The sequence below is a fragment of the Myxocyprinus asiaticus genome, chromosome 10 (assembly GCF_019703515.2).
Source record: "Myxocyprinus asiaticus isolate MX2 ecotype Aquarium Trade chromosome 10, UBuf_Myxa_2, whole genome shotgun sequence".
NCBI classification, from domain to species: Eukaryota; Metazoa; Chordata; class Actinopteri; order Cypriniformes; family Catostomidae; genus Myxocyprinus; species Myxocyprinus asiaticus.
In genome coordinates, this window is record NC_059353.1 from 23441465 (window position 1) to 23465204 (window position 23740).

Here is a 23740-nt window from a genome sequence, read left to right on the forward strand (position 1 = left end):
CAATTGGTGCAAATAAACTTGTGGTGACATTTGTTAAGGGAATATGCCTTAATCCACCAGTGCGCAGAGCACATCCTCAGTGGGACCTGCAGTTGGTGCTTAATAGCCTGTGTTCAGTGCTTTATGAGCCTCTTGAGCAGGCTGACATTAAGGATCTTTCTACGAAGACTGCTTTTCTCCTGGCTATAACATCAGCTAGGAGGGTGTGCGAGTTGCATGCCCTCTCCGTAAGCCCTCAGTGCCTCAGGTGGGGGCCCGAGGACAATCAGGTCACTCTCTGGCTAAACCCGGATTTCAACCCATGGTGTTGTCAGCACAGTTCGTTAACCATCCTATTCACCTTGCTGCCTTTTGTACAGAGGGTGATGCTTCTCATATAGCCCTGTGACCATTACGGACATTGTGGCAGTATGTGTCAAGGACTGCATCAACAATGTTTAAGACTGTGTATATAGTCCTCGTGACTTGGTTGTATTCATCTTCCACTATGTTAAACCATCTCTGGCAGTCTGGAACAATGAAAAAGAACCCTGGTTACTGACGTAACTGTGGTTCTATGAATAGTGGAAGACTGCCAGAGTCTCTGGTCACTCGGACTAATGAGAATGACTACAGGGGCAGACCATGACATGAACGGAAGCATATATGGCTTCCGACCTGTCATCGGTCAGGGTCATGTGTGATAAAACAATGAGAGATTCTTGAGACCATGCGTGAGCACACGACTCCTTTCAATATGTTAAACCATCTCTGGCGGTCTTCCACTATTCATAGAACCACGGTTACGTCAGTAACCAGCGTTACTGTTAAAACACTGCAGACACTGTTTAGACATTTTTGTGTGTGTGTGTGTGTGTGTGTGTGTGTATAATTTGTCTTTTAAATAATATGAATTACCAGTTAGGTATGTCTGTTGTCACTTGATCTTAAAAGTAAAAAAAAAAACAAAACAAAACCAAAAAACTATCAGATGTTTGAAAGAACTATGGGACTTCATTTTATAACATTGAGAACATAACTCAAAATCATTTCACTCTTGAGAGTTTTACCAGAAGGACAGTCTATTTACTGAAGAAGCTCCTTTGATATACCACAAGCACATGGTGGAATACTGTGTATTGTTTTGTTGACTCTAATTGGCTTCTTGTTTTTGGACAATGGAAACATGAAATAAGTGATTCCTTATGGGTTGCACATAAAAAAACTATGAATCCAGCAGTGTGCTTTGCATCTGAAACAAAGTAACCCACTGTCAAACACAAAACAATAACCATTTTATAGAGTTCAGTTCTATTAATGGTCACATTTAGCTATGAATGCATGAACACAATACTAGAATACAAAGAATTGCATTTCTACTAGCTAACTAGTAGAAGGCTTCAATCGTTTAAATCACTTTTAAAGTTTAGAATTATTACACATTTCTCTCTGAAAACTTCCTTGCTTGTGGTTTGCATGTTAATGTCGAGAGTGACTGTTATGTACTGGCAGTGCCAGGAAGGGTGTGGTGTAGCAAAAATTGCACTACACCCTGGAAACTGTGCATCAAGACTGCCATCTAAACCACAAATGCTTCCACTGCAGAGACCACACAGAATCGTCTTGCAGGTGACTGGTCTATAGCTAGCAGCCAGTCAGTCTACTGTTCTTCTCTGTCTTTAACTAAGCTGCAGTAGAAATGTTCAGCAATGATGTCAATTTGAAGGTGAACTCTGGAGGATAATTTGTCATGGCTTCCCTTGGGATTTTCTTATGGGTTTTTATAATGGTAGTTTTGGATTTATGAGTAAAATAAGGTCTTTGGTAAACATTATTTGAAGATACTTAGACGTTTTGTTCTACAATATGAATTACACACTATTTTGAATCCGCTGTGTTTAAAAAAAAATAAAAACATTTGCTAATGAGTTGCAGGATAAGGACTACAAATGCAACATGTGAGTGAATGTGAGTGAACATTCCTGACGAAACAGAAAACTGTAGTAGTTCTTATCTAGCAGCTTGTAAGCAAAATTCTTTTCCAAAACATGAAGGTTTCAAAATTCACTTTTGAGGTATGACTGTGTGTAATCTATGTTGTAGATCAAAACATCTTAAAGGGAAAGTTCATAAAAAAAATAATCGTGCCATCCCAGTTGAGTAAGCGATCCAGTTGGTTTTGAGGTGAGAACAGACTGAAATATAACTCCTTCTTCACTGTACATCTTGACAGCAGTCTCCTTGGTAATAGGGCTGCAACTAACGATTATTTTGATAATTGATTAATCTAAAAATTATTAGAACAATTATTAGACTATTCTGCGATTATTCCAATGATTAATCATTAGCTCTTGACCGATTATTCAGCTTGTGCCTGACATAAAAATTTGTATTAAACGTGCTTACTAACAATAAAGAGGACAAAATCATCTTTTAAAAATATCTCTAAATGACATATACTGAATTAAAGCATATACTTTTTATTAAGTTTAATTCAGTAAAGAAATTCACTGCAAAAAAAATCATATTGTTATCAAGTGTTTTTTGTCTTGTTTTCCGTACAAAAGTGTCTAAAAATCCTTAAAACAAGATACATTTACTTGAGAAGCAAAATATAAGATATTTAGACTTGCTTTAAGAGAATGTATCTTAAATACTGTATGAGTGTATTTTGTATATAAGTGTATTTTTTCACTTGGCTTTACTTCTGCGAATGCAGTAAAGACAAAATATACTTATATTCAAGATCTATTCTCTTATAGCATGTCTTAATATCTTATATACTGCCTCTCAGGTGAATGCATCTTTTTAAAGAATTTTAGATATTTTAAAATATTTGGATTTTTAATATTATATTCAACATTCTCAGACAACAATTTTTTCTTCTGCAGTATAGCTCCTAAAGTAAATGTTCTTTGTTTTAAAGGAGTTTTAGATATTGGAAAACAAGCCAGAACAAAAACAAATCAAAAACGTATTTTGTGGCAGTGTATAATGGGCGAAGACTACCCTCTCTCAACTTTCTGTTCACTTCAGTCCATCTTTAATTTACAAAAAAACAAACTCTCTCTTATTAATAAAGCTGCGTATTGCCAATTTTTTTCACGATAAGAAATGCATAGTGACATTTATTATGATTCAAAATGTCGTGAGCCATCATGTTATAATCTAGCTGCAGCAAGCGCGTACACTCGAGGGATGAGCGTCCCTGAGACAGAGTGTGCATCAGCCGGGTGCAGTTTCAATCTCTCGGTATAAGATCGGGACATTCGCGCAACTCATAGAAGAGGCACTGACTGCACAGAGAAATGCCAGTTTCTGAGTTTTTAGTTATTTACATGACCTGCTTCCATATTATTTGAACTTTATTAAATCTTGTGAAACATGCAAGAAGTCTGGTTGTTTTTAAGTGAATGACCATAAATTTATTCGCCTTATTTCTTTTCACTTGATGTGATTTCCAATACAATAATTTGACATGTGGTTAAAACAAACCATCTTGTGAACAGGGTCTACAGATGATTTGTTTTAACCATATACCAACAGAGTTGTCAAAGTTTAGCTATGCATTCCAATATGTGGGTCAGACAGCCATTGTTTCACAACAATCTGAGCAGAGTACTTGAAACTGGATCAGAAAGAATTCTCTGTGTACACCATTCTTGTACGTAGCTATTCTGTGGGTGCATATAAACCAACATTTACAAGTGTTTACCAATTGATTCTCTTGCTCTTAAAACTCCAGATAAACAGAGAAGGATAGTGACTTTGCCTGGAACATGACTCTTTCACATTTGTGGATATACAGTATTAGCACATCCTCATTATCTCCAGTGTCACTATGCAGGTCTGAGCAGTTTTTCTGTGGGATATGTTTGGGTGGAATACTAGCGTAATGCTTCTCATTGCGAAGTATACACTGTATACTGCTTTCTCATTTTTAAAAATAGTATGTAAAACAGTACACAATTTCCAACAAGTCATTTTTATTTGTATAGCGCTTTTCACAACACATATCGTTTTAAGCAGCTTTACAGAAAATCATGCATTAACAGAAAATGAAACTGTAATATCTGTAATGTCTTAGCGTCATCGTGTAGTTTGATAAAATACGATTGTGAATTGTGTTTAAAAATAAATAATAATTGTATGTAGAACCCCAGTGAGCAAGCCGAAGGTGACTGTAGCAAGGAACAAAGAAACAAGAAACATTTTAAATGATAGTATGCTACATTTTTGTCAAACCACCTCATTGTTGAATGTTATTGTCCAACTATCATTTGTCAAATGTTTCACATCTTAATGGAATTTTGTGTAAAAAAAAAAAAAACTCTAATTTTAGACCAAGCAATGAGTTAAGACACCAAAACTCATGTATGATTTGACTTTTTTCTCTCACTGTAAATGGAAGATCAAATCAAGCACTTTGTATTGTGGAATACAATATACCTAGTAGTGTGCTCTGTTGTAAACTGCACATTTCTTGCAAATGTTACACACATAAAATATAGGACAGCATACATACTGCAAAAATAGTAGGCTAAGAGAAGTATGCTATAACACTATTCCAAGCAATGGTCTAATTTTCTTACCTGCAAGGCAAGTCAGGTCTACTGCTGACAGGTTTGATTTTTGGGCATTATTTTGATATTGACAATGAGCCATCTACCTGAACTATAGGCTAGTAGTAAATCTTTGTCCCTTCAAGGGGCAATTTTTTGTTGCAGCATTTGATGACTAACAATGCATTCTCATTAAAAAAAAAAAAGCTTTAAAAACAAACATACCACGTTATAGTTTTAAGTTACACTTTTAGGAAAAAGTGAGGTTGGGCAACATTTTTTCTTTTAAGGGTCATTTGAGTATTGACAAAGTTATTCATGGACCATACAGTTGCTTGCAATTTCTGATAGTGGGTTGAAGCCAACACTGTTACGTGCTCACACCAAGAAATGAAAAGGGTCTATTTTACAATATTGTGCATTGCAATTACTTTACAGTTAATGTAATCAAGGCCTTTTTTGCACTCTTCAAATTATTCCGAAATATTTTGGGTAAACTTAATTTTCAAAACACTCTAGATTTCACTGCATTATCTGCAGACATCTGTTGTACTGCAAAAAAAAAAAAAAAAAAAAAAAAGCCTCTGGAAGAATTTCCACAGGAAATGGAAAATCTGTGCACAGCTGGGACAAAAGCCCTGAATATTAGCTCCATGTTTAAGTACCGGTTTGCCCCTTTTTTTTTTTTTTTTAAACTCAGAACACCCTACAAAAAAAAAAAAAAAAAAAAAATCAGCAGGGCAAACATGCAGAGGCAAAAGAATTGAGAGAAACCCTTACCATGGCACAAATCCATAGTGCACCTACACACATGCCTTCCCCACTCAAATCTGACTTCAGGACAGTCACCATCTCTCATGCAGCCTTTCTATTCTATGAATTTAGAAAAAAAAAAAAAAAATTTAACTTTCATCCTAGATCCCACTCTATTAGGACTAATTGTTAGAGCTGCTAAATTGATGCCTTTCAGCCATCTTCCTAATAACCATATAGGCCACCGAATCAGTTTATACCTAGTTTGACAAGATTTAGATGTCAGGGTCTATGCTTAAATAGAAGCATGCTCTCACATCAATCAAATGATTTCATAAAGAGAAATAAGCCACCATGCAAAACGAAGTTTATTCAGGTGTATAAATCACAGAATCAGCCTAGTGTTTTAAACAAGTACATGGTCCAGTGCCGCCCTCCTGTGGCCATGTCTCACACACCAGCCTTCATCTGGTTGTGGGGTGGCAGAGGTTTCTCCATGTGGTGACCCACAGTGAGACCAAAAGGAGACTCAGCCTGCTGCTTCTTGATGTCAGGCTTCAACTGAAAGCCGTTCCCCGCATCAAAGCTATCTGCGGGTGGGAAGGCAAGGGGAGTCTCGCTCAGCAAACCTTGAAGACGAGTACGCCAGCTTTCCAGCAGGTTCTCACGGCCCTCAGGAGAGAGGTGCATGGGTGCCCAAAAGATCTGTGGTGCTAGAACCTGGAAACCGCAGTAGTAGAGGACACCATTCTTCAGAAGAAACCACATAATCCTCAGGTTAGGACACACTACAATTTGTAACAAAATGCTGCACAACTCATGAGAATAGGGAATAAACACGCCTTACCTGAATTGGCCACAGTGTAACATTCATGTCTCCATTGATCCCATTAGAGCTGAACATGGACTCATGAGAACCAGTGGTGAAAGACAACATTGCCTTCTTATCCTGCAGTGAAGTTACACATTTTTACCATTATGCAAACAGCAATGTTGCATTTACAAATGAAAGGCTGTGGGGGTAAGGGAGGGAGAAAAAAAAAAAAAAAAAAGTCAATATAGGCCTCACCCTGAAGATGCCCTGACTGTAGCGTTTCTCTGAAGTGTAGGCAAAACCAAGTGTAAGAACACGATCCAGCCAGCCCTTCATGATGGCAGGAACAGAGAACCAGTACATGGGAAACTGCAAGCAGCAGACAACAATTGTCAAAACACCCGAGAACAGAAAGACTACACCAATACCAATAAGAGAAGGTCAACCTGAAAAACAACAAGTTCAGCTTCTTGGAGTTTCTTATGCTCCTCAACAATATCAGAAGCTAGTCGCCCCTCCTTCCAGGCCAACATGGTCTCCTCTCCATAACAGAAATGCTCAGGATTCTTCACAGATCCTGAAAAGTTTGATACTTTAATACATCAAATAATGCAAACAGTTTGATAAACAATCATGTTAGAATGCAAGCCAATTTCCTAAATACAAGAACACGCTTCCCACACCAGTAATATCCTTCTCAGTTGCGGTGGCCTTGAATGTCATTGCATACAAGTCAGACACGAGCACTTTGCAGCCCTGTTTCTTTAGCACGTCCACAGTAGCATCTTTGGCAGCTGCATTGAAAGATCCGGCACTCTGGTGAGCGTACACAATAAGCACAGTCTTCGCAGCTGAGGAAGAACATCACCAAAACAGTTATATACACCAGTACAAACTGTGAAAATTATGTACAACAAAGTGAATGAAGAAATTAAATACACATTTTAAAAAGCTAAAATATTATAACTAACAAATCACACTTACCCATGCCGTCTCTTTTACAGGACTCAGAGCAACTGCTGAGCACTGGAGCCTCTGAGCTTCCTTTTAAACACATTCACCTGGGCACAGCTGAGTCATTATACTGATCAATTAAGAATTTGGATGAGCCTGCCCAAGACCAAGCTATTTGATAACATCAATTAACGGGGACACTAACGAATTTAACACTTTTATGAATTTAAACAAAAATAATTCTTGACTGAATGAATTTCTCACTTCTTAAAACTACCTTTTATTACAGTTTTTCTCAATCGCTTTGGCTCGTTTTTTGAAACAGTCTTAAAATTCTCTAAAGTGTAAGTGCAATTTTCACAATTGTTTTATGGGACATCACAACTCTATTACATGTCTGCAAAATGTAGTCACCCAAAACATTTAATTCATGCTTCAAAATGTCTCAGTTATGTATGTAACATCGGTTCCCTGAGACAAAGGGAACGAGACATTGCGTTTGCTAATGCATATGGGGAGTGTCCTTCCACATGATCTAGTTGAAACCTCTCTACCATAATGGCCTTATTCTAATATTGGCTATGTTGTTTGAGTCCCGCCCTTTCAGGTGCAAAGCTATTCGCTATAAAAGCAGGCGCGCAAACACCATTCCTCAGAATTTTCCGACTGAAGGACAAGGAGCGCATCACTCGCACCTCAAAAGAACTCTGAGTCTTGTAGTGTGGCCAGCGTATGCAATGTCTCTTTCCCTTCGTCTCAGGGAACCGAGGTTACTAAAACAACCGAGATTTTCCTTTACCACTCAATACACTTGACATGGCATTTGCTAACACATATGGGGAACAGAATCCCATCATGCAGCACTACACGTCATAACCTTCCAGAGAGGAAACATGATGCCGCTGTCCCACAGGACGGCGACCGACATGAGTATGCTGCAAGTGGGTGACCCTCATGCTGGGCCAGGAGGTGAGCACTCAGAATAAATGAACTATAGTCATATAGTATGAATTAACTCCTTCACAAACCCAGTCGGGAAGGGTGTTTATTTATAATGAAAGTGCTTGTGACTTTATGGTAATTTACAATGGCCTAAATGCAGGCGATTGTGTAAAATGATGGGGAGCATAAGTATATGTTAACAAACGAAATAGCAAGCGCTCTAAACAGAGAGGACTTGTGAAGAGAGAGACGTTACGTCTAGGTTGTAAAACCTTGCGAATGTGTTTTGAGAATACCATGCTGCTGCAAAACATATGTCTTGTAAAGACACACCATTTGTCCATGCCCATGAGGAGGCCATGCCTTTAGTTGAGCGTGCTTTAACACCAATTGGGCAAATCTTACCCTGCAACACGTAAGCCAGGGCAATCGCATCAACGATCCAGTGAGAAAGTCTTTGCTTGAAGATGGACATTCCTTTCGTGTGTCCTCCATAGCACACAAAGATCTGATCAGACAGTCTGAACTGGCAGGTGCACTCAGCGTATGCGTGTAGTGCCCACACAGGGCATAACAAATGTAAGGATTGTTACTCATCCGAATTAAATGGAGGAGGGAAGAAGGCTTGAAGGTGAACCACCTGCACTCTGAAGGGCGTGGTTCGAACCTTAGGCACATAGCTTTTTCTGGGTTTGACAGTAGCTTTGAAAGACTGGGGCTAAACTCCAGACATGAATTATCAACTGATAGTGCATGTAAGTCACCGACCCATTTTACTGAGGCTAGAGCCAGCAGTAGTGCAGTCTTAATGGAGAGCATGCGCAAAGGCAAAAAGTTCGAAGGGGGGCCCTGCGAGCGCTTTGAGGACCAAAGTTAGGTCCCAAGTTGGGACTGTAGCCAGCCAAGGTGGATTTAATTGTCTTGCTCCTCTAAGGAACTTTATGATTAAATCATGTTTGCCTATAGTGGTGCGTCTAATTGCTCTTGAAGAAATATGAGAATTTCATGTATGGGGCAGTTTACTGGGTCTTTTCCATGTGAAAGACACCAATCAGTGAACACATTCCATTTTAGCATGTAGAGGCGTCTCATGGATGGTGCTCTGGCCTGTAAAATAGTGTTCATGACTGAATGCGTCAGTTCTGGCGCGTTTAGTGCCCTCCATTCAAAGGCCACAAATGTAGGCTTCACAGCTCTGGCTGGGGATGCCAAACAGTGCCTTGTGTTTGAGAGAGAAGGTCTTTCTTCAGTGATATTTCCCATGGAGACCCATCCAGTATTTCTACCATCTCCAGAAACCAGGACTGATTGGGCCATTTCGGCGCAATTAACAGAACTGTTTCTATGTCCAATCAGACTTTGCTGATGACAGAGTGAATGAGGCGCAGGGCTTGCGCTGAAGCGGCTGCCTTCTTTGGGCCACGGCTTGCGTGGCTTTACCAGAGGCTCAGCGGCAACATTTGGCAGCGCTGAGGCAGCTGGTGTGGGGTTTTTAGCAATTTTATTCACAGAGCCTCCGAAAAGGCTGGCTGGAGACAACAGAGCATCACATAGAGCGGCTTTTCCCACGGCACGCATTTCCGTGAGGGTCAGCCAGTTTTTTGATGATCCAAAAACACCAGGTTGCTCATTCACTTGCCAATGGCCTGTGCAGTGACTTTTGTGGCTCGCAGCACTAAGTCTGTAGTGGTGCGCATCTCTTTGAACATCTCTGGATCATAGCCTTGCTCGTCCATTTGTTTGAGGAGCTTAGCTTGGAAAACTTGGAGCAACGTCATTGCGTGGAGTGCTGAACCAGTTTGGCCTGCCGCTGAGTATGCTCTTCCAGTCAGTGCGGAAATTAGTCGACACATCTTAGAACGATGAACGGGGCGTGAGTTCCATGCCCTGCTACTCACCAGGCAGAGATGTGCCGCTACCGCCTCTTTCGGGGGGGTAGTTGGGCATAACCATTAACTTCCCCATGATCCACATTAGAGAGGATATAATCGCTGTATGGGCAAGCTGAACAGGGCGTGCACCAGAATTTTGACAGTTCGTTAAGAACTTCAGGGAGGAACGGGGCAGATCTACGGGATGTGGTTGCTTGACAGCGTCCGGACTGCAGGAACCATTCATCAAGGCAAGATTGTGTAGGTTCCTCTGGGAGACCACACGATATTGAGTTCTTCAACAGCCCTTGAAAGGACGCAAAGCATCTCCTTGTCAGTGGTGCATATATGCTCCTCGCCTTCGTTGGGGGAAGGGGCAGTAGCATCATCCACTGACCACTCACCTGATGCAGCGAGAGACATGACATTGTCATCATCACCAGCATCAGAACCGCTGAACGAGATGAGGCCGTGCACATAATGTATCGGCATAGATGCATTACATGAGATTCAGGGGCTCGCAGGGCATGTGCCGGCATGAGGACCACCTCAAATTCATCCTGCTCGACCTCGCAGGCCCCGCCGTGCCGTGGGTGGGAGGGTGTGGGAGGTTGAATCGTCCCTCAGAACGAGGGCGATTCGTGAGCGAAGCATCTTGAGACTCATGCTCTCAGAGTGAGGGCAGTCTGTCTCCATGAGAACTGACTCTGTGTGGGCGCGACACAGACAGTGAATGCAGCTCTCATGCTGATCTGACAGCGGGATGTGCCTCTCACACAAGGAACACTTACGGAACGACATCTTTAAAAAGACGTGAACACATAAGTGACTCTTTATATATATATATATATATATATATATATATATATATATATATATATATATATATACACACACACACTACCGGTCAAAAGTTTTGAAACACTTGACTGAAATGTTTCTCATGATCTTAAAAATCTTTTGATCTGAAGGCGTATGCTTAAATGTTTGAAATTAGTTTTGTAGACAAAAATATAATTGTGCTACCATATTAATTTATTTCATTATAAAACTAAAATGTAATTTAAAATATAACACAGTTTTGATTTATTTTGGATTTGTTTAGTCACAACATAATTCCCATAGTTCCATTTATGTTATTCCATAGTTTTGATGACTTTACTTTTATTCTAAAATGTGAAAAAAAAAAATATAATAAAGAATGAGTAAGTGTTTCAAAACTTTTGGCCGGTAGTGTATATATATATATATACACACAATATAAAAATATACAATTGCTTATAAGGATACTCAACTCCTGCCGAAGTGCTGCAGGGAATCAGGATGCTGAAGCGGCCCGTTCACATCAAAGTGTCAAGCAGCGAGATGGAGTGATATTCACCGGAACACTGCAGGGGAGCGGAGAGTCTTCTTGTTGCCATGAAGATCCTGCCCGCTGACTTGTTTAGTCGACGGCGAAGCAGTAGAGGGCTTCTAGACAAGAGAATCGCTGTCTTGAAGGAAGAAAATGAGGAATGGTGTTTGCGTGCCTGCTTTTATAACCTAAACGGGCAAGACTCAAACACCATAGCCAATATTAGAATATTGCCGTTACTGTAGAGAGGTTTCAAAGGTCGTGTGAAAGGACATTCCCCTATGCATTAGCAAATGCAATGTCAAGTGTACTGAGTCATCAGGGAACCTAGTTATTGTGTCAGTAAATTCGCCAATGCCACCAAAATGTAAAAAAAATGTAAAAAAAAAAAAATGAATGTCATCGTGTGAGCCGTTCTGGTCAAATTTTGTTTATTTTTTTCACCAAGGCAGTCAACGCTGGAAATGTTTGTTATATACAAATACAGTTTTTGTTCTACTTTTTTGTTGAGACTGACTGCTTACTGTACTATACAAGAATGTCAGTTTTGTCTAGCTGAATGCTATTGTGTGTCACACTGAGCTTTTTAGATATCGATTTCAACAGTAGGTAAAAGTTTACTGGGAAAAGTCAATACTGTACAATACTGTACTACACAGAAAAAGGATATGCACATTTGTATGTATACAGTAAATTTATTTTTGTAGAAATGTGTTACATGTACACATCCATTTTTACACATTTCTTACATGTAAATCCATGTATAGTGAACAGAAAATTGCCACAAAATGACATTCATGCAAAAAAAAAAAAAAAAAAATAATAATAATAATAATAATAATAACCCCCGCAACAATGATGAACCTGCGGTAGTTCTGTAAAAAAAATAAAAAAAAAATAAATAAATAAAAAAAAATAAAAATAACAAATTTTACCTCCTCACAGTGCGTAACACTACAAGTTCCCATCTTCTTGGTGGACATCCTGCCACTCTTTTTGGTCTGGCCAGAGATTTAGCAGACATCACAAACATTCCATGTCATAAATATTTATGGAATATACATGTACTGTATGTCTGACAGATTTTGATAATTGAATGGATCATTTTGCATGTGATGGCTCACACGATGAAAGAATGTTTATAAGTTGTCAACTCATCAGTTTTGATCAGCAAGCCATGTGCATTTAGTTATTGTGCAAATTGTAGATAATTGCACTTTTTTTCACATATGTGCCAAAACACGTGCAATTTGCTTAAATGAATAAGGAATTCAAATCTGGTGTGAACAAGAAACTAAGGGTATGTTTACACGACAACGATGTACTAAAAACGGAAATGTTTTTCCTTTGTGTTTTTGAAAAGTTTTGAGTACAGTCGACAACGTTGTCAAAATGATCCCCGTTCACACGGATCCACGAAAGCGACTAAAAATGCTGTATTATGTATGCCAGGCCAGTAGTTGGTGATGTCACTTTGTGAAGAAACACTGCGCACCAGCGCACATAAGCATTCTTCCACAGAGCGGTGAATACAAACAATGAAGAAGGAGAAAGCATCAAGCAATTTTGTCTGGATGGACAATGAGGTTGCTTTATTTCTACAATTACTTTGCTGGAGAAGCATCAATAAACTCAAAATCTTGAGCAGCATAAACACTGTCCTATAGTCCGCCATTATAGTTTTGAATGTCTTGTGCGTTGTTCTGAAGTACTCATGCGCATGCCTATAGACTGAACTCTCAAGATTATCCAATAAACTCAAATCATTTTTACCATTACTTCATCTCCAGCCTTCTTCTGTATTCCCCCTGCTGACTCTTGGGCTGGTAGGAGAGTGAGTTAACATAACAAGCTGTTGATGTTGACTGGTTTTGGATATCAGACAGAACTCTGATATATGGATATCTTCTGACGGAGACAGATGTGTTGTGTACACTGGATCTAACATTGTTTTCATATTCCAAGCATATAATTGAATACTGTACATAGCATCACATCTCTGTCTATAGGCTATATACATAAGCGGTGGGTGAATGAGTTGCAGGGTAAAGGTACATCAAATAAAATTAAGCAAATAACATTTAAAATACAAATACGTTTTTCCTATCTGAATCCATACATTAATTAATTTCAAAATTTTCAAATTGCAGGTTCTGCCTACTGGACAATGTTCACACTTCATACAAAACACTCCAGATTAATAAATTGTTGATTATTGTTGTTTGCACAGACACAAGTATTCATATTGATAATTATACATCTCAAAATGATGCCTATCAATCCATTATTCTTTATATAACACGTAATACGCATGCGCATGACGACATCATTTTCACAAATTCACGTTTTTGTATATTTACACTGAGACGATAACGGCATCGTTTTCAAAAACTTGCACTTTGAAATCCGTTCTCAAAAGTTTGCGTTTTCAGGCCCCAAAACGCCATTGTCATATAAACGAACAGCCAAAACGCATGAAAAGTTTTCAGTTTTTAGTTGAAAACGTTGTTGTGTAAACGGCCCCTAATTGTTCAGAGATTTGAACTTATTGTTTTGAAACAAATAATTCTCATTCGAGAATTGACCAAAGTAATTGAGAAAAACTGTTATCGTTCCCTATCTGTCACTCACTCGAATTTGTGTCGATGTAGTGACACTAGGGGTCACTCTTGGGAGCCTGAGACACCTCTGGTCTTTGATAAAAGGCCAATGAAAATTGGCGAGTGGTATTTGTATGCCACTCCCCCGGACATACGGGTATAAGAGGAGCCGGTATGCAACCAATCATTCAGATTTTCTCTTCGGAGCCGAACGGTCATGCTCACGGAGCTGAATTCTACTGTTCATTCACCTCTGCTGAATCTGACGGCACATTTCAGCAGCTTCTCCCTCCTCTGTACTGGTGTACCACAGAGAACACCCCTGGGCGCTTCGGCAGAAAAAAAAAGAGAGTATATTTTCTGATAGAGCCTTTTCCTCTAAAAGAGTATATTTCTCTAAAAAAGCGGCACACACGGAACGTGTTTTTAAAGACGCGTCTTTTTAAAAATGCCTTTCCGATTGTGTGTTATTCCTGGTTGCGGTCGTTATCTCTCAATTTCAGATGGTCACGATCACTGTCTTTCATGTCTGGGCGCGACCCACATGGAGGTAGCATTTGTGGATGGTTCATGTTCTCATTGCGATTCCCCTCGTGGATAAGGCGCTCATGGTGCCCCTATACCTGCAGAGCACCAACACCTGGTGCAGACGCCCTAAGCTCCCGTCCAAGCCCTGTAGGTTCACGTCGTCCCTGACGGCTAAAACCTACAGCGCTGCTGGACAAGCCGCCTCTGCCCTGCACGCCATGGCTCTCCTGCAGGTCCACCAAGCCAAGGCGTTGAAAGAACTGCACGAGGGTAGTTCCACCCCAGATTTGATGAAGGAACTGCGCTCGGCGACCGACCTCATTCTCCGAGTGACGAAGGTCATGGCGCGGTCTCTTAGGTGGACGATGGCCACATTAGTGGTCCAGGAGCGCCACCTTTGGCTCAACCTGGTCGAGATGGGTGAGGCCAACAAGACACGGTTTCTTGCTGCCGCGACACCTTAGAGGACTTTGCCCAGCAGTTCTCGGCGGTGAAGCAGCAGACGGAGGCTATCCGGCACATCCTGCCCCACCATGGCTCAAGATCCCGCACCCTGTCTGCTCATCGTCAAGGGCATCCCCCTGCGGTGACTGCACCGGCTCCGCCACAGCCTGCCCCTTCGGCCCGGCCCCGGCGTGGAGCCCACCGCAGGAAGCAGATGCCACCCGTCTCACAGTCGGCTGCTAAGAACCCACGGAGGTCGTCAAAGCGCCCCTGAGACGGGCGACCCAGGGATGAAGAAACCCACTCACCTGGAGCTGGTAAGAAGACCATCCATCCCCCGGTGGAGGGCCGGGTGGAAAATGTTTTGTTGCCTTTTTGTTTGATTTCGCCGCATGCCCAAGTGGCTGCGGTACCCAACGGTTCAGCAAAAAGAGCAGTTTCCTTCCTCCCTGGGTCACATACCCGGTGTGCACGGTCGTCATCACGATTACCATCCACGGGTTTTTCCTTGTAGGATTGGCGCTCCAGCGGTGGTCTTTCCACCCATGAGCGCCCAGCTGTGGCACACAGCCGCCCCTGATGTGGCAGTCTCCACGGGTTACGAGGACAGGCCTCTTTCTCCCCCGTCTCAGGCTGATCCGGACCGTCCGACTCGGCTACATGATTCAGTTCGCCAGGCACCCGCCCAGGTTCAGCAATATCCACTTCACCTTGGTCAAGGACGAAAACGCTGCTACCTTGCGCACGGAGATCGCTACCCTCCTACGGAAGGGCGCGATAGAACCTGTCCCTCCAGCCGAGGTGAAGAAGGGGATTTACAGCCCCTACTTCATCGTACCAAAAAAAGATGGTGAGTTGCGGCCAATCTTGGACCTGTGAGTACTTCCAAGTCTCGATCCTTCCTCGACACAGACCCTTCCTGCGGTTTGCATTCGAGGGTCAGGCGTATCAGAACAAAGTCCTCCCTTTCGGCCTGTCCCTGTCTCCTCGCGTCTTCACGAAGGTCACAGAGGCAGCCCGTGCCCCGTTAAGGGAGGTGGGCATTCGCATTCTCAACTATCTCGATGACTGGCTAATCCTAGCTCACTCTCGGGACATGTTGTGCACACACAGGGACTTGGTGCTCTTATACCTCAGCCGACTAGGGCTTCGGGTCAACTGGGAAAAGAGCAAGCTCCTTCTGGTTCAGAGCATCTCTTTTCTCGGTTTGGAGCTGGACTCAGTCTCTTTGACAGCACGCCTTACGAACGAGTGCGCCCAGTTGGTGCTGGCCTGTTTGAAGGCATTCGAACAGAAAACAGCGTTTCCACTGAAACTTTTTCAGAGGCTCTTGGGGCATATGGCATCCTCAGCGGTAGCCACCCCGCTCGGGTTGATGCATATGAGACCGCTTCAGCACTGGCTTCAGACTCGAGTCCCAAGATGGGCATGGCACCACGAGACACATCGCGTGGTCATCATGCCGGTCTGTCACCATCTTTTCAGCCCTTGGACCTACCTCTCGTTTCTATGGGCAGGTGTTCCCCTAGAACTGGTCTCCAGTTGCGCTCTCATTGTATGTCACAACTCGCCCGCCATCTCCTCCTCTGGAGTCAGCAGCACTTCAAGTCGCTGCGAGCCACTCACATCCCGGGCAACCTCAACACTACAGCGGACGCGCTGTCATGGCAGGTTACCCTCAGGGGAGAGTGGAGACTCCACCCTCAGGTGGTCCAGCTGATTTGGAGTCGATTTGGATGGGCACAGGTGGACCTGTTCACCTCCCAAGAATCCTCCCACTGCCCTCTCTGGAACACCCTCACCGAGACCCCCCTCAGCATAGACGGGCTGGCACACAGCTGGTCCCCTGACCTGCGCAAATATGTGCTTCCCCCAGTGAGCTTACTTGCACAGACCCTCTGCCAGGTCAGGGAGGATGAGGAGCAGGTCGTCCTTGTAGCACCCTACTGGCCTACCCAGATGTGGTTCTCAGACCTGACGCTCCTCGTGACAGCCCTCCCCCCCAGCAAATTCCCCTGAGGAAGGACCTTCTTTCTCAGGGATGGGGCACCATCTGGCACCCGTGACCAGACCTCTGGAATCTCCATGACTGGCCCCTGGACGGGATGCGGAAGACCTAAGCGGTCTACCACCTGTGGTGGTAGATACGATCACTCAGGCTAGGGCCCCCTCTACGAGGCGCCTGTATGTCTTTAAGTGGCATCTGTTCACTAAGTGGTGTTCTTCCCGATGGGAAGACCCCCAGAGATGCGCAGTCAGATCAGTGCTTTCCTTCCTGCAGGAGAGGTTGGAAGGGAGGCTGTCCCCTTCCACCTTGAAGGTGTATGTTGCTGCCATAGCAGCACAACATGACGCAGTCGACGGTAAGTCCTTAGGGAAGCATGACCTGATCATCAGGTTCCTAAGAGGTGTCAGGAGGCTGAATCCCTCCAGACCGTGCCTCGTTCCCTCATGGGACCTCTCTGTAGTTCTTTAGGGTCTACAGAGAGCCCCATTTGAGCCTTTGCAGTCAGCCGAGCTTTAGGCACTCTCTTTGAAGACTGCCCTCCTGACCGCGCTCACTTCCATCAAGAGGGTAGGAGAACTGCAAGCGTTCTCTGTCAGCAAAACGTGCCTGGAGTTCGGTCCGGGCTACTCTCACGTGATCCTGAGACTCCGACCGGGCTATGTGCCCAAGGTTCCCACGACCCTTTTTAGGGACCAGGTGGTGAACCTGCAAGCGCTGCCTCAGGAGGAGGCAGACACAGCCATGTCGTTGCTGTGTCCAGTGCACGCTTTACACATCTATTTGGATCGCACGCAGAGCTTTAGGATCTCTGAGCAGCTCTTTGTCTGCTTTGGCGCACAGCGGAAAGGAAGCGCTGTCTCAAAGCAGAGGGTCACCCACTGGCTCATTGACACAATAACTATGGCATATCACGCTCAGGACATGCTGCCCCCAGTAGGGCTACGAGCCCATTCTACCAGGGGTGTAGCGACTTCCTGGGCCCTGGCCAGGGGTGCCTCTCTAACAGACATTTGCAGAGCATTAGGCTGGGCAACACCAACACCTTTGCAAGGTTCTACAACCTCCGGGTGGAACTGGTTTCATCCCAGGTAGTGGCATGCAATACAAGTGGATAAGCCCGGGATAGCCGGCTGGGTGTATCGCTTGCACATAGCACCTTCCACCTCCTTTTGAGCTGAAGATGTGCGGCATTAATTCCCAGTAGTGTTCACAAACTTTGTTCCCTGGTTGACTTCCTCCGAGCCCTGTGGCAGTCGAGTTTTCGGAGAGACTCGCTGCCGGCCCAGTACACGTGCTAACTAAGAGTCCTGTTATGGGGTAGGTGCTCCGCATGTGGCGGTTCCCTGGAAGGCTTAAACCATGCGATATATATCTTCTGCTAATTTGTTTCCCTGTTGGCAAACTGCGTCTTCCATGGGCAGAGCCCCTCTGCCCCAGTCTCCACGTTTGTAGTAACTCCTCCCCCATTGGGTAGGATCTACCTTGAAGACTCTCCACATGGTCGGAAAGACCATGTGACGTATTCTTCCACTTAAACATCCCCCCCCCCCCCTTCTTTGGGTGAGGTGTGGCCTCCGGCCCAGTCGGATAATCCCCCTTCTTTTTTAGGGAGTGGAAAAAGTGAAGGGGAATAGAGGCCACGACTGGGTTAGCCTGTCTCTATCTTTTGGGTAGTCGACTTGTCCCCAAAGGGCCGTTCGACACTCATAACTATGTTGGGGGAAGTTACGTGTCGACCTGGTGTGCTGGCTATGAAGCACACAGTAGTCTGCCCACCACACACCGCCAGTTCACATAACACAGTTCAGCCAGTAGTGGCATTTCGTATAGGGACCCCTAGTGTCACTACATCGACACAACGTCGAGTGAGTGACAGATAGATGTCACAATGCACCAGCAACTGAAGCATATACTGCCATTTTCATGCAATACAGGTGTGGTAAAAATAAAACAAGGTTTTATGACACAAAAGAAATAAAGAAAAAACTTTTGGATTTGGGCAACTCAACTTTGCTTATTGTAATTATTGATTTATCAACTTAAAATTAATGCATTTTGGGACATGCTAGGGTGCAAGGTCACTGAGAAAATCAGGCAAACAAGACTAATTAATTAATTTATTTATTTATTATTATAATTTTTTCTTCCTAAGATGGCTCCGTGGATGGACATGATAAAATTACACTCATACAGATTGCTAATCATCAACAACACTGCATACTCGAAGCCAGGATTAAACATGCAGTGATACATTCGAGCAATCCGAGTTATTAACCACATACAGTCATGATTTAAACGTACTTTGTCACAAATTTTATCCTGCACCTATGAGCGCTGCACGTGAATGATAAACACAAAGCCTGATTGCTCCGCTAACGTACCATAGTGAATGAGCAACTTACGCTGAGTCCGTACATGCTTTGAAACACCATACTACACTAGTTACGTAACAAGATATAGCACGTAAATTACCGACATTTCAATGAACTTTAAACTCAAAATGTAAAGAATTCACAACAAGGTCTGTGGATGATGCAGTCAATATGGGACTGCATTACATACTTCAACATCTAGACAGACCAGGGACTTATCCAAGGATACTATTTGTTGACTTCAGTTCAGCTTTTAATACCATCAACCCTGCTCTGCTATGGACTAACCTAACCTAGCTCTCTGTTCCTGCCTCTATCTGTCAGTGGATCACCAGCTTTCTGACAGACAGGCAGCAGCTAGTGAGAATGGGGAAATTCACCTCCAGCACATGTACAATCAGCACTGGTGCCCCCCAGGGATGTGTGCTCTCCCCACTACTCTTCTCCCTGTACACAAATGACTGCACCGCCAAGGACCCCTCTGTCAAGCTCCTGAAGTTCGCAGATGATACTACAGTCATCGGCCTCATCAAAAATGATGATGAGTCTGCATACAGAAGGGAAGTTGAACAGCTGGCCGTCTGGTGGAGTCAAAACAACCTGGAGCTGAACACAGTGGAGATGATAGTGGACTTTAGGAGGAACACCCCAACATTAACCACGCTCACCATTCTGAACAGCACTGAGGCAGCAGTGGAGTCATTCAGGTTCCTGGGCACTACGATCTCACAGGACCTGAAGTGGGAGATCCACATAGACTCAATTTTGAAAAAGGCCCAGCAGAGGTTGTACTTCCTTCACCAGCTGAGGGAGTTCAACCTGCCACAGGTGCTGCTGATACAGTTCTACTCAGCAGTTATTGAGTCTGTCCTCTGCACTTCTATAACTGTCTGGTTTGGTTCAGCTACAAAGTCAGACATTAAAAGACTTCAAAGGATAGTTCAGACAGTTGAGAGGATCATTGGCACTCCCCTACCTACCCTGCTAGAAATGTACACATCCAGAGTGACGAAAAAGGCTGGTAAAATTACTCTTGAACCCATTCACCCAGCACGTGTCCTTTTCGAACTGTTGCCCTCTGGCCAGCGCTACAGAGCTCTGAGCACCAGAACAGCCAAGCACAGGAACAGTTTTTTCCCTCAAGCCATCTACCTCATGAATAGTTAAAACTGCCCCCAAATACTTTCCTTTTGTCAATACAGCCATGTGCAATATTCAATCCATCCATTCCTACTTATATCCATATTTCATTTATATTTTTTAACATATCCTACCTCTTCTTCAATACATTACATCACCTGCACATAACTGTATCTCTGTATATAAAATATTCGAACAACATTATTGCTCTATTGTATATTTCTCTTTTTTAATCTGTTATATCTTATTTTTTTATTTTTATGTCACTATTTGTATATATGTTTAAATGTACATGTTTGTATGTATGTATATATGGTTGCATTCTCTTTGCACTGGAAGCTTCTGTCACCATAACAAATTCCTTGTGTGTATAAGCATACTTGGCAATAAAGCTCATTCTGATTCTGATTTTCAATGCAGACATGATCAGTAGGCTTGGGTCTCAATAGGGACATTAATGTTGGTCAACATCATGAGATCAGAACAACAAGTAGCCAAAATTAACTATTGTCAAACAGTTTACTACACAGTCCTTTTTAACATTTGTTGACATAGCTTGTCATGTTGGTATGCAATGTGTCAGTGTGTCTAATAGTGTGAACATTTGTTTCAGATCATTCAGACTATAACTGTTTGTTCAAACTTTAAAAATGGACATCATTTGCAGTATACTACCCCTTCAAAAAGGTGTTGCACAAATAAAGGCAATCAGAAACACCTCGGTGTTGGCAGTTTTTTTTAATCAAGCTTCTTCATTCAGAGTGAGCAACGTTCTCATCAAAAAGAGTGTGCCAATGTTAACTGGTGTCTGTCTCACATTAACAACCGATTGGCTAATAGTCTTATTCTGTCCAGATAATATGCACATGCTCCCTATTTTATTAATTATTTGGGTCATTGACAAGCCTATACATTTCCTTTACCCACACAGCTTTGTGTGGCAAGTTTGGTGGTGTATGGTAGTTTATAATGTAGGAAGTCAATGGTGAGATATAAGGTACAGAAAAACAAGGGAATTTCTATATAATATAAGGTAGGTGATTAGTGAAGGGATACTGTATTTGTTAGCCTCCATGCCAGTGATCGGGGGGGTCATTGTGGCATGGAGAAGACATGTGATGCCATCAGCACCAGATTCTACTGGTCTGGCATGGAAAAAGATATCTGCAAATGGGTGAGTTGAGATTTCATTCCAAGTTGCTTATGTCTCATTATTTAAAATGACAACATCGGACCAGAAATGTCCCCAAACAAAAAAAGTCATTTTTGTCTTTTTCTTTTTTTCTTTTTTTTTTTTTTTTTTCAGATCACAGAACATCTGGAACTAGTTGGCAAATTGACTCCAACTGAGAGGGGTCACCAATACATTTTTTGATAATCGATTATTTCACCAAATGGACAGAGGTGTATCCTTTTGAAGACCAAAAATGCAGAGGAAGTTTCAGAGTGCATTTTAGATTTTTTTTTCTCTAACTTTGGTGCACCTAAAAGGCTTCTGACAGACCAAGGAAAATAATTTGTCAATAAGGTGAAGCCTTGTCATCAATCAGTTGCCTTACCTTGGTGATTTTAAGTTTTGGTAATTATTGTAATTTTGCATTGTATATTATTTCCAGAAATGTTTACCTTTGTCAGAAGTTGGGGATAAAAAGAAGTTTGTTCACCATACCACCCACAAACAAATGGCCTTGTGGAAAAAATAAACGGGACAATCCAAAGGTATTTTCTATAATGCTGATCTGCATCGCCAATAGCTGCATTACTTTAGCAGGCATGGTAAAAAAGATTACATTCTTGAACTTCCAGAGATATAATGAAGTTGGTGGGATCCAAGGCTGACACCTGGGACACTCATTTGAAGGCAACTCTATTTGCACTTCACACTAAAAAGCAATTGACATCAGTTTACGCTGTACTTCCTCATGTTTGGTCGAGAGACAAGATACACTTCAGAGATTCCCAGTGCCTATGAGGTGGGTCTTCTGCTTGTTTAAATACCTTCTGGTTTGAAGGTATACAAATGTATGCACTTCATCTTGCGCTGTTGTTGTAACTGATTTGGGATATGTTTGTTTTTCTCTTAGGTAAAAGAGAGATTGGTTGCATCTGAGTCCCTATCCGCTGGCCTTCAAAAGTTATCAAAAGTGCATGATGCGGTCCTAGAGAACATGGAACAGGTCAGGGGAAAAAGTGAGGAAGAGAAAGGCTCAAAGGGGGCAAGAAACAAGCTTGAAGTGGGGGACAAGGTATTGTGAAAAAATGCAAGGAGTAACAAAGAAAAGGAGGGAAAAATGGAAAGTGCTCTGTTAGGACCTTTTACCAATCTTAAGATTGAGGGAAAAACTGTTGATTTGGTTTCCAACAAAGGCAAGACCATACAAAAGGTGAACATGGACAACTTAACCCTATACATAGACCCAGAGCCCAGAGTGCCTTACAAATGGCCTTGCAAAGATGAGACTCTCCCATGCCCCCCTGAAAGTCCTCTCGCATCCACAGCCACAACTCTCCCACATCCTCCTGAAAGCCCTCTTGCATCCACAGGCATGGCTCTCCCTTGCCCTCAAGTTGGCCCAACTTCTGCGGTGAAAAATTTTGCCCTCCAATCCTCTGAACAAGGCAAAGTTGAAAACTCTTCTTCCTCCACACAATCCCCACCTGTTCAGTTTGTGATGCTTCAGAAATATGGAAGTAGACATTGTTGGTATTACAGTTTTATTTTATTCTTTTGCCTACAGTGGTACAGGCTATCAGGGGTTTTTTGGAGCAAGATGGGGCCATACAAAATATTTTCAGAGAATATAAAGAATAATCTTGGACCAGGCAAGGAGTTGGAAAGTGAGGTATGCTACTGGGTATTTTTTGCAAATGTACTTTGTGCAAATGTGTTCTCTGAATAGAACGGTATTATGTGATTGTTCATATGCTAATGATTTTATAAATAATAAATGCCTTCCTCATATGCTTTGTTGTATGGCAATACTGTACAGACACCAGAAAAGGGTTATGTTATAGACTCCTACACTATGAGTGCCATATGGCAAGGGAACCACAAAGGCCTGAGAAAGGTAATCAACTTTCACTGCATTATTGTCGATGTAGAAATGAAGGGTCTATTGCGTGTAACTGGCCCCTTATGGCATTGTTGCAGTTGAATCCAATGGATTCCAACACCTTAATTGCAGCTAAGTGTGAAAACCATCACTGGACACTCATTTTAAGTGGCACTGGACATCCTGAGATTAAGCTAGGTTACTGTAAGTGTATTCCCTACATTTGTGTTGCATTGTCAAGGTAATCTTATCCAAAGGAGTGAAGATGCCTCTTTGTAGACCCATTTGAGGCCAATTCAGTGACAATTCAAAAATGCAGAGTTGTAACCCGGTGAGTTTTGTTTTGTTTAATTTTTTCTATTTATT

At 42.5% G+C, this 23740-nt stretch overlaps 1 protein-coding gene across 1 annotated transcript; it reads right to left on the minus strand.

The window, feature by feature from the left end:
- Positions 1–5466: 5466 nt before the first annotated feature.
- On the minus strand, positions 5467–7925 carry LOC127446950 (NAD(P)H dehydrogenase [quinone] 1-like). Its single transcript, XM_051708326.1, has 6 exons — positions 7093–7925; positions 6792–6959; positions 6535–6685; positions 6364–6499; positions 6142–6243; positions 5467–6044 (listed from the first exon to the last, which is right to left on the minus strand). The coding sequence occupies exons 1-6, from the start codon at positions 7163–7165 to the stop codon at positions 5745–5747; spliced, it is 930 nt and encodes a 309-aa protein (XP_051564286.1). The 5' UTR covers positions 7166–7925; the 3' UTR covers positions 5467–5744.
- Positions 7926–23740: the final 15815 nt, after the last annotated feature.